This window comes from Lepus europaeus, chromosome 16 (genome assembly GCF_033115175.1).
Source record: "Lepus europaeus isolate LE1 chromosome 16, mLepTim1.pri, whole genome shotgun sequence".
NCBI classification, from domain to species: domain Eukaryota; kingdom Metazoa; phylum Chordata; class Mammalia; order Lagomorpha; family Leporidae; genus Lepus; species Lepus europaeus.
The window spans coordinates 49,792,477-49,803,980 of record NC_084842.1 but is presented as its reverse complement, the minus strand read 5'-3'; the positions used below and the strand labels follow the sequence as shown (position 1 = coordinate 49,803,980).

Below are 11,504 nucleotides of genomic sequence, written 5' to 3'. Positions count from 1 at the left end.
CTTTCTGATGTGTTGTTGGATTCGATTGGCTAGAATTTAGTTGAGGATTTTTGCATCTAGGTTTATCAGGGAAATTGGTCTTTAGTTCTCTTTCCCTGTTGTATCTTTTTCCGATTTAGTAGTTATGGTGATGCTGGCTTCATAGAAAGAATTTGGGAGGATTCCCTCCCTTTAAATTGTTTTGAATAGCTTGAAAAGTATTGGAGTTAGTTTCAATTGTTTTGAATATCTTGAGAAGAATTGGAGTTAATTTTTCTTTAAATGTCTGGTAGAATTCAGTGGTGACGCCATCTGATCATGGACTTTTCTTTGTTGGAAGGGTCTTTTACTGATTCAATTTCTGTCTTGGTTATTCGTTTGTTTAGGTTTTCTATGTCTTCATGGCTTATTTCAGTTAGGTCATATGTGTCCAGGAATCTATCCGTTTCTTCTAGGTTTCCCATTTTGTTGGCATATAGCTCTTTGTAGTAAGTTCTAATGATTTGTTTTATTTCGGTGGAGTCTGCTGTTACATTACCTTTTTCATCTCTAATTTATTAATTTGGGTCTTCTCTATCCTTTTTTTGGTTAGTTAGGCCAATGGTGTGTCAATTTTGTTTTGCTGGTCTTTTTTTTTATTATTTTATTGGTTTCAATTTTGTTTATTTCTTCTCTAATTTTAATTTTTTCTTTTCTCCTAATAATTTTGGGTTTGGTTTGCTGGTGCTTTTCTAGGTCCTTGAGATGCTTTGATAGCTCATGTATTTGGTGCCTTTCCAATTTCTTGATGTAGGCACCTATTGCTATAAACTTTCCTCTTAACACTGCTTTTGCTGTATCCCATAAGTTTTGATATGTTGTATTGTCATCTCCATTTGTTTCCAGAAATTTTTTTGTTTCTCTTTCGATTTCTTCAATGACCTACTGTTCATTTAGAAGCATGTTGTTCAGTCTCCATGTATTTGCATATGCTCTAGGGATTCCTGAGTTGTTGACTACCAACTTCATTCCATTGTGGTCAGGGAAGAAGCATCGTATGATTTCGATTTTTTTGAATTTGCTGAGACTTGCTTTATGGCCTAGCATGTGGTCAATCCTAGAGAATGTTCTATGCACTGGTGAGAAGAATATGCATTCTGCAGCTGTAGGATGAAAAGCTCTGTAGATACCTGTTAGGTCTATTTGGTCTATAGTGCCAATTAACTCTGTTGTTTCCTTGATGATTTTCTGTCTGGTTGATCTGTGCATTATTGAAAGTGTGGTATTAAAATTCCCCATTACTATTGTATTTATGTCTATTTCTCCCTTTAAATCCATTAGCATTTCTTTTAAATATCCAGATGCCCTGTATTTAGGTGCTTTTCCTCAGGTTAGGTCTGTGATTTACAGGAGTGTAAAATGCCCACCCACTGCAGCTCTGCTCACTTCTTGGGGAGAGTCCCACAGTCTGCACTTCCCCTCTCTTCCCATTGCCGGGCAACTGGCATGATGCAACTGGTGCAGAGGGGGAAGGAATTCTTCTGAATTATTGTAGCCCTCACTGATAGGATGGGATATAATCCCTGTTATTTATTGTTGGGCCAGCAGCTATCTGCCTGAGTCAAAAAAAAAAAAAAAAAAGGAGTGAGCCTATGAGCCCTTCCCCTGCTGGTTGCAGGTTTCTGCTGTAGTAGGGGTGGGGGTGGGGAAGAGGGACATGCAGTCTCTCCCCCTCTCTTTTTTTTTTTTCTTTCTTCCATTTTCTGATTAGTGGTGTTCACGTGAAACTTTAAAAGCAGTTCACCAACCTCTCCCTCCAGCTGTATCAGCAGCATCATGGGCCCATGGAATCCACTCTTACCTGGTTGCCAGGGCAGGCATCTTCCTCCTGGGATCCAAATTTCTGTTGTTTTCTGCTGTTCATTTGCTCCCTTAGGTGAGGGTCTTGAGCGTGTCTATTGCTCATGCTGGGTCTCCTGCTGGGGTTCCCCTAGAGCTCTATCTTATGAGTGTATTTCCTCTCCTTTTTAAACATTAAGTTTGCCCTGTGTAAGGCCATCCTGTCACTATTCCACCATCGTGGAATCCCAAAAAATGTGTTTTGACTATTACTCTTTTTATAAATTTTATGTAAGCCTAAAAATATTTTAGAATGTTAAAATAGTAATAATAAAAAAATAATGATTGCTCATAAACAATAGTTGTCGAACATGAAAAAGATCAATACTCAAATGGAAAACATGTAAAAGTATTTAAATTGTATTTATGTAATTGAAAGGCTGAGAGACAGAGTGAAAAGAAAGAGAAAAGATCTGCAGTCAACAGTTCCACTCCCCAAAAGCCTCCAACATCTGGCCCTGGGCCAGGCTGAAGTCACAATCCTGGAACTCAATCCAGACTCTGCATGTGGGTGTTAGGGACCCAACTTCTTGAGCCATCATCTGCTGCCTCCTAGGGTATACATTAGCAGGAAGCTGGAGTTAGTAGTAGAGCTGGGACTTGAACCTATCTTCTGATAGGGAATGCAGGGCTCCCAAGGAACACCTTAACTACTGCACCAAGGGCTCACTTCCAAAGTATTTGAAATTTTTCAAAAATGGCTGATATCTTCTCCATCGTTTATGCAAAATTATAAATTTAAAAATTTATAAATTATAAGTTTAAAAATAAATTAATTCAGGGAAATGTTTCATTAAGCAGTTGATCCATAGGTAAGTTGGTTTTTGGTCAAAGCCAGGCTCTTAGGTTTCCAGTACTTAGTTGATATATGGTGGGATGGTGTGGGAGGTTAGGGAGTTTCTTTAAGCTGTGAGTATAGTCTTTGGACAAGAGGTGGTTACTGAAGATATACTACGTACTTTACTCCGACTTTGCTCTTTCAGCTCTTCTGATCTCACTATCCATGTTGCATGGAACAGTTTTACAAGGGACCAACAACAGGTAAGAAAATAGAAGGTCTTCAAAAAGTTCATGAAAATTGGATTTTATAGGGCAGGTGTTGTGGCACAGTGGGTTAAGCTGCCGCTTGGGACGCCTTCATCTCCTACCAGAATGTCTGGTTCAAGTCTTGCCTCTATCTTCCAATCATGCAATGCATCTGGGAGACAGCAGATGATGACTCAAGAACTTGAGTCCTTGTCACTCACTTGGGAGACCCAGATGGAGTTCTGGTTCCTGGTTTTAGCCTGGCCGAGCCCTGGCTGTTACAAGCATTTCTGGAGTAAACCAATAGATGGAAGATTCTGTGTGTGTGTGTGTGTGTGTGTCTATAGCTCCATTTGTCTCTGTCACTATGCCTTTCAAATAAATAAAAATGAATAAATAAACATTTTAAATGCATTTCATGAAGGCACTATGCATACATTTCAAATTTTTCCATCAAAATAAACTTATCTTTTAGTGCCTTTTACCCAGGAACATTTTGAAGTCCCCTTGCATTAGTTTGCAATGTAAACTAAGTGCATCTGCTTTCAGATGCTACTAAAAATGTTGTATATGTGGGAAATTGTTCTTTCTTTTTAAGAAGTAGCTTAGTGGAAAACACAGTTTCTCTTTTTACAAATGTGCTTCAGGCAATTCTCTTACCCCTGTAGTGGAGAAGCATGAATTGTGAGGAGTGTATTCTTACAAGTTGGAGGATTTTTGGTAATAAGGACTTTCTTTCCTAAGGACTTTCTAGACCCACATGTCCTTAATCCTTGTCCCCCTTCAAGAGCAGACTGACTAAGGGTACTGAGCTCTGGTGAAATTGAGAGCCCAGAGAAAAAAGAAAGGGCTAGCCACCTGGTTTCCTTTAATTGAGTTAATTTGTCACCACATTTAGAGACTACGAGGTTTGGGTATATTCCAACGGAAGCTATTTTATTTCTTTACTTGTTAAGCTTCACTGACCAAGAGGAACCTCAGGCCCCCAGAAGTAAATAAAAGACTTGCTCCCCATCCTTGATCATCCACCACTCTACTGAGCACTCAACCATGAGACTCTATTCCCTTATTTCTGTTCTCCTCCTGTTTGTGACTATAATACCAAAAGGTAAGATGGTGAGTGATTGTAGAGGTAGGTTTCTTAAAGGGCCTACTAGGATGCTCAGTAATACTTTGGTCCCTGTAACTCAGATCCTCCTGCATGGCCTTGAGGATTCAGAAGTCTGACAATCATCTGCTTTATTTAAAAAGATTTTAATTTTTCATATTTTATTTGGAAGGCAGAGAGATAGAGATAGACAGAGATCTTCCATCTACTGGTTCACTCCCTGAATGCCCATAAGAGCTGAAGCTGGGCCAGATGAAAGCTTGGAGCCCGGAACTCAATCTGGGTCTTCCAGGAAGGTGGCAGGGACCCAACTACAAGAGCCAACATCTACTGGCTTGCAGGGAGTGAATTAGCATGAAGCTGGAATTGGAGGAAGAACCAGTACTTGAGCCCAGGCAATCCAATATGGGATATGGACATCACAAGTGACAGCTACTTTGCCAAATACCCATTTCAATCATCTCTTTAGACTAATAAGGTCAGAATTGAGAAGCAGTACAAGGAATTCCAACATATAAAGGGATCCAAAAGCTCCATGATTAGAAAATGGGGCTCAAATAGAGAGAGGTCTAGAAGCTCCGGCATGCAAATTACCATTTATAGTATATAAAGCAAATAGCTATCATCACCAGGGGCCTGCTCTCCGAAAAGCGGAATGATGACGACAGCCATTAGTTCACACTTGGTTAGGGAATGAAAGCAATGCAGAGTTGATTAGTGATGAATATTTGTGAAGGATAGAAGGTAAGCATGTAAGACAATGCATATAAAGAAAATATTACATCCAGTTATAAAAGACTAACGGAATCTGGGTAGCAGGGAAATTTGAAAAAGGTTTTACACAGTGGAATGAAGTTCTAATGGCAAAATTTTAAGCGTGAAGCAAATCAGGCATAAAGCATTTCAGGAATCTGAGCTGCCTCCATAGAAGGACCCATGATTCAGAAGTTTGAACATTAAAATATAGAACTGAAGTAAAAAGGGGATATTGTCATCCAGATCCAGGCAAAAACTGTTAGTGGCAGGATGCTCATTTCCCTCAAGAAATGTCTGTGGTTACTGAACAGAGAAGTCTTCCTTGGTGCATCTCGCAGACTCTATTAAATATAATCAAAGGTATTTACTTATTTGCTCTTTGCCTAATTTATGAACATCTTGGTATCTACCTGAAATAGAGTTGTTTCCTCCCAAAAGAGTTGATGTAATTTTCTTTCTTTCTTTCTTTCTTTCTTTTTTTTTTTTTTTTTTTGACAGGCAGAGTGGATAGTGAGAGAGAGAGACAGAGAGAAAGGTCTTCCTTTTTGCCGTTGGTTCACCCTCCAATGGCCGCTGTGGCCAGCGCATTGCGCTGGTCCAAAGCCTGGAGCCAGGTGCTTCTCCTGGTCTCCCATGGGGTGCAGGGCTCAAGCACTTGGGCCATCCTCCACTGCCTTCCCGGGCCATAGCAAAGAGCTGGCCTGGAAGAGGGGCAACCGGGATAGAATCCGGCGCCCCAACCGGGACTAGAACCCGGTGTGCTGGCGCCGCAAGGCGGAGGATTAGCCTGTTGAGCCATGGCACCGGCCAAGTTGATGTAATTTTCATTTTATTCTCGGCTTTGGTCAGAAGACACAGCTGTGGTGAGATATGCTTATAGTAACCACTAAGGTAAAATGATGTCATGTTAATGCTTTAAAATTAGAAGGCACTTTGATGGGCAAATCTTTAATTTTAGATAAGAGAAGCCATGTCCACATAAAGAATGGGATTTTACTATGGCCACGCAAGTAATGGCAACACTGCAGCTAGAATCGCACAAACTTAATCTGGGTCAGTGTTTTTATCAATCTATAGATGTGTGTATGCACATCAAAATTGTGACCTCGATTTGTCAGGCTTTTTAAAAAATCTCCTAATTGGATATTGAAGAAACCAAGGAGGTTTTCTGCCATACATGACAACATGGCTGAACCTAGGGGACATGGTAAGTGAAATAAGCCTGTGACAGGACAGAGATTAGTCATGATTCCACTCACAGGCAGTACCTATGAATAACAAGAGGCTACTTGGGTTGGAATCAGAGTGAGACTCCCCACAAATGTGATAAGAAACCTCCAGAGGCCTGCCTTGGAAGTCATGCCATCTTCCTCCAGAACAGGAGAGATCGGCCCTCTTTTTGTTCCTTATGCTAGAAGGATGGATTAAGCAAAAGTCTTACAATCCTGCACAGGATGGAATCAAATGGCTTGTTCTCTTATGAACAGAGAATATTAATGCCATATGAAAATGTAAAAAACAAAAGCCTTACTTTTGCATACTGAGGTGATCCTGAACACATTAGGACATGAGATCCAGAACACTCTTTGGGTCAAAGAAAGGCAGTTTGTTAGTACTAGCAGGTTAGTTGCTGAGCTGTTCACATGTTTTTAATAATAGCACATTCATCAAGGTCCTCATTTAGAGCCCTGCTGTGACCTATGGGCAAGTCTAGAATCTGTTCTTTGTCTATCAATCTGATAATCTTAGAAACTTTTTACATGCTATATAGACTTTTTTTTTGGACAGGCAGAGTTAGAAGACAGTGAGAGAGAAAGACAGAGAGAAAGGTCTTCTTTCCATTGGTTCACCCCCCAAATGTTTGCTGCAGCCGGCGCACTGCGCCGTTCCGAAGCCAGGAGCCAGGTGCTTCCTCCTGGTCTCCCATGCAGATGTAGGGCCCAAACACTTGGGCCATCCTCCACTGCCCTCCCGGGCCACAGCAGAGAGCTGGACTGGAAGAGGAGCAACCGGGACAGAACAGGCGCCCCAACCAGGACTAGAACCCAGGGTGCTGGCGCCGCAGGTGGAGGATTAGCCAAGTGAGCCACGGTGCTGGCTGCTATATAGATTTTTATTTCATACAATTTCTTTTGCAAAAAATTGAGTGACTGCATCATGAAGAGTTCTAATAAAGACAGTTACAAAAAATTCTAATCAGGTAAAAACAATTGTTTTCATGAAGAAAATTTATCCACAAAAACTATATAATATAAAATATTGATTTATCAACCTAGAGTGAAATAAATTTTAAGTGATCATTAATTGACTATCCATCTTCATATATCCTTGTATTTCTCAAAAAAGAATCCATGGTACCACAGAAAAGATTATAAAAATTTATTCATGTTTATAAACATATATATGAGTATATATATGTTGTATATATTTGTGTGTGTGTGTACACATGCTGAGTGTATGGGCATAAAGAGGTAGGAATGGAAAAACTCTTCAATTGATTAGTTAACCCCCCGGGGAATTAAGATAATTATGGCATCCTTTTTATGCTGATTTTGGAGAATAGCATAATACTTAAATAACCACAATGAACAGGAGCAAAAGACAGCTTGAACTTTATATTATGTAGAGGAAAGAAGTTTGCCATTCTATTTTGTAGTTGATAAAGTTTCAAGAAGAATCTATCCTTCTCCAAACTCTACCTCCCACCACACATAAAATTTGAGCAGTAAGTAACTCAATGAGTTCTGATGCTGCGAAGTCATACCCCTTTAGGAATTAAATGCACATAACACCACAGGATCTTTTATTTTATTGTGGTTCTGTTTTGTTCCTTCCCCTGCAGAAATTTCAATTGTACTATAATATGAAGTGAGCATCTAAATTGTATCTTTTTCCAAAAGCAATGATTAAATATGTATCCTTTCTGTCACTGCCTTTTTATATATAACTATGACACATCGTATAAATTCTGAGCTTTCTTAGAAAGCCATTCTATTCTATTGCTTTATATGCCTATCCTTGTGCCAATAAGTCTGAAAATAAATTTCTATCTATTCTTCCTTGTGAACCAGATAATTTAATATTATCTTCTTGATTTGAACTAAAACCTTGGGCATAAAGATATATCCCAGACATTGGTGAAAAAAAGATTATAACCCTTTGGCTTCCTGTTCAAAAAATTGCCTTCTTAAATTAAGTTGCACATTTAGAAGCACTGAACTGACAGGATGAATTGTTCTCTCCTTTTGGTTGAAATAAAAGGTATTCCCCAAGTAGAGGGAATGACACTACCCTAGGCCATCTGTGATATAAGAAGGCTTGAACTTCACTGTGTAGTGGGTTACAGGTCTCTGCTCTGCTGGGGAGATCAGCTCTGTGACTTCAGCTACAGACTAACACATCCTCTTCATTCTGCAGAGGATGTCTGCTGATACTACACTCTGCTTCTTGCTGTCTTTCCCAGTTCTAACAACCCTTGGTTTTAACATTAGAAAACCTGACAGTCGTGCCAGACGTTGCCCTAAATGCATCGATATAGTTAATGGGCAAAGACCAACATCTGGCAACAGGTCCGCTGTGTTTCTGAGCCCGAGTCCATGCTCTGTGTAAGACCACACAGCTTCCTCGTTGCCTTCCAGAGCCGGCTGCTGGGACCTCAGTTCTCTCCCTGAAAGATAGGCACTTTCTCTCCAAGAATAGTCTTGGCAAAACAGAGATAGTATCTCAAGATATTATCCAGCCCCAATATCATGCCATTCTCTTGCTGCACAGAGACTGAGTTATGGACTGTTAGCTCAGTAGCAAATGGAACCTCAGACTGCACGAAGTTGAAGCTTCTAACAGCTCCACACAGGTTGTGAGCACTCAGTTCTGCAAGCCTGCACCGGTTTATATGGTTGTGGATATGTTTCTACAGGATAGAGACACAGCAGCGAGAGTCTCAGTTAGGTACAAAATGACAATAATAGCAAAAAGATCCAGCGCCCCTGCCCCCCCCCCCCCCAGAAAAAAGAAACAAGCATTTAGTCAAGGAATAGAACTTAGGGAACAGAGCAGCCAATCAGGGTTGGTATATTACAGGAGATTAAATGAAAAAAACCAGGTAGTAGGTTAATGGGATAGTTTGGAAAGTAACTACTAGTGAAAACAAACAAACAAACAAGTGCAAGTCTCTCTTAGCTAACACCCACTGTGATCCAAGGTGGTGCTGGAGAGGCAAGAGCAAGGAAACTATTGCACTGGAACTCACATGTAGTTATGTGCTCCTCAGGGCCGTGTGAGTTAAGAACACAGACAGATACACTTAGGAAATAACACCTATGGCTCTGGGAGGAATTCTCTTGAGTATCTATATGCAGTGGGCATTGAACACCATGAAGATGGAATCGAGTTCTGGCAGGCTTTCCATAAAAGGAGCTGGAGATGAGAACCTGGATCACAAGATAAGGGTGGAGGGAAGCACAGGTGGGGTGGAGGGAGGATGGGTAATTCCCCTGGACAAGCTTCTTAGCAAAGGCACTGTTGGCATTTGCTCAGACATCTAGAGATGCTGTGCCTTCCCCATGAGATAACAAAGACAGCTTTCCAGTCGTGGCGACAGCAACAGCCTCACATGTTGCAAAATGCTCTACTCCAGGGGAAGACAGCATCTTTGAAGTCTTTTAGCCTATTGAGCCGCCGGCACACCGGGTTCTAGTCCCGGTCGGGGCGCCGGATTCTGTCCCGGTTGCCCCTCTTCCAGGTCAGCTCTCTGCTGTGGCCCGGGAGTGCAGTGGAGGATGGCCCAAGTGCTTGAGCCCTGCACCCCATGGGAGACCAGGAGAAGCACCTGGCTCCTGCCATCGGATCAGCGCGGTGCGCCGGCCGCAGCGCACCAGCCACGGCGGCCATTGGAGGATGAACCAACGGCAAAGGAAGACCTTTCTCTCTGTCTCTCTCTCTCACTGTCCACTCTGCCTGTCAAAAAAAAAAAAAAAAAAGAAAAAGAAAAGAAATCAGCCTGCTCCCTCCAAGATGTTTATAGTCCCAGATCTTAAGCCTCATTTTTTAAAAAAAGTATTTATTTATTTATTTGAAAGGCAGAGTTAGAGAGAAAGAGAGAGAGAGAGAATCTTCCATCTGCTGGTTAACTCCCCAGATAGCCACAATGGCCAGAGCTGGACTGATCCAAAGCCAGGAGCAAGGAGCTTCTTCTGGGTCTCTCACATGGGTGCAGGAGTCCAAGCACTTGGGCCACCTTCTACTGCTTTCCCAGGCCATAGCAGAGAGCTGGATTGGAAGTGAGGCAGCCGGGACTCGAACCGGCGGCCATATGGGATGCTGGCACTGCAGGCAGTGGCTTTACCCGCTACGCCACAGTGCCAGCCCCTGAAGAACTCTTGAAAGTTTTCAAAGTATCCTTCATACATTATTGCCTTTAAACTTTATAAAAACTAGTGAAATAAGGTTATATTTTCTATGTTTTACAGATGAGAAAACCAAACAGGTAACATTATCTCTTCTATCCCAAAGCTATCTTCTTGGGGGCTTAGTGATTTTTAGGGACACCTCCAATAATCTTATGGTGAATTAATGATGTTATTAAATCTCTCTCTGTGCAGGAAACACTGGTGTTATTCCAGGGCAGAAGCAGTGTATTCTTTTGAAAGGGCGGTGCAAAGATGGTGGGTGCACCTCCACAGAAGACACCATTGGCATTTGCAATGATGAAAAAAAATGTTGTAGGAAATGGTGGATATTCAATCCCTACCCAACGCCAGTTCCCAAAGGAAAATCTCCCTAGATGGAGGCAGACCATAAACTCTTCAAACTTCACAACAAATGGACATGTTTTTCACGCTCCTATTAAACCAAACTCATTTTTTCCTCTCGACTGGAAATAAATATCATTCTAATTCCACAGGTACTAATCCTTGGGGAATTTCTTCATGATGCACCTGCAATTCTCTTAATAACTCAAAGACTAAACAGTAGAAGAATATCACTCTGTAAAGATAGGGATACAAAATATGAGTATTCAAGAAAAGTTCTAGAGCTAAAACTTATAAAATTTTAAATATGTAACAGAAAAAGACTATAGAATGGTAGCAGGTAGTGTTTAACTGTCTGAAGTAGAATATCAATGCTCTTTCTCATCTGATTTTTAACAAGTGTCACTTTTACTGCTAATGGAGACCTTCTTGGAGGATAAAGGTTAAAATCTGCTGAACATGTGGCCTTGCTAACATTACACCTGGTTATTAGGCACCTGGATTTGGGCCATAATCCCAAAAGATGATCCCAAAGGCCATAATCCTGAATGCTGAAATTTAAAAAAGATCAAAAATCTCTAAAGTGTAAAATTCAGAAAGATTAAAATCACAAAATGAACAATTCTGGAAAAAAATTTATATTTATTTATTTACTTTCATTGCATTTAAAGGCAGAGAGGCAGAGAGACAGACACAGAGAGATCTTCCATCTATTGGGTCAATTCCCAAATGCTTACAACAATTAGAACTGGGCCAGGCTATAGTCAGGAGCCTGGAACTCATTTAAGTCTCTACTGTGGGTAGCAGAGACCCAGGTATATGAGCCATCATCTGCCGATTCCCAGGGTGCAGATTAGCAGGAAGCTGGATTGGAAGTGGTGGAGCCAGGACTTGAACCAGACACTCTGATATAAGATATGGGCATCCCAAGTGATAACTCAACTGCAGCACTAAGCCTGTGTCCCTGAAAAAAATAATTAGAAAAATTTAAAAGACATTTGTTCATA

The 11,504-nt window shown here is 41.0% G+C and overlaps 1 protein-coding gene across 1 annotated transcript; it reads left to right on the top strand.

Annotated features, from left to right (window-relative positions):
- The first annotated feature begins 3,933 nt into the window (after positions 1–3,933).
- Positions 3,934–10,529, top strand: DEFB130B (defensin beta 130B). The gene is made up of 2 exons (XM_062212694.1): positions 3,934–3,991; positions 10,348–10,529. The coding sequence occupies exons 1-2, from the start codon at positions 3,934–3,936 to the stop codon at positions 10,527–10,529; spliced, it is 240 nt and encodes a 79-aa protein (XP_062068678.1).
- Positions 10,530–11,504: the final 975 nt, after the last annotated feature.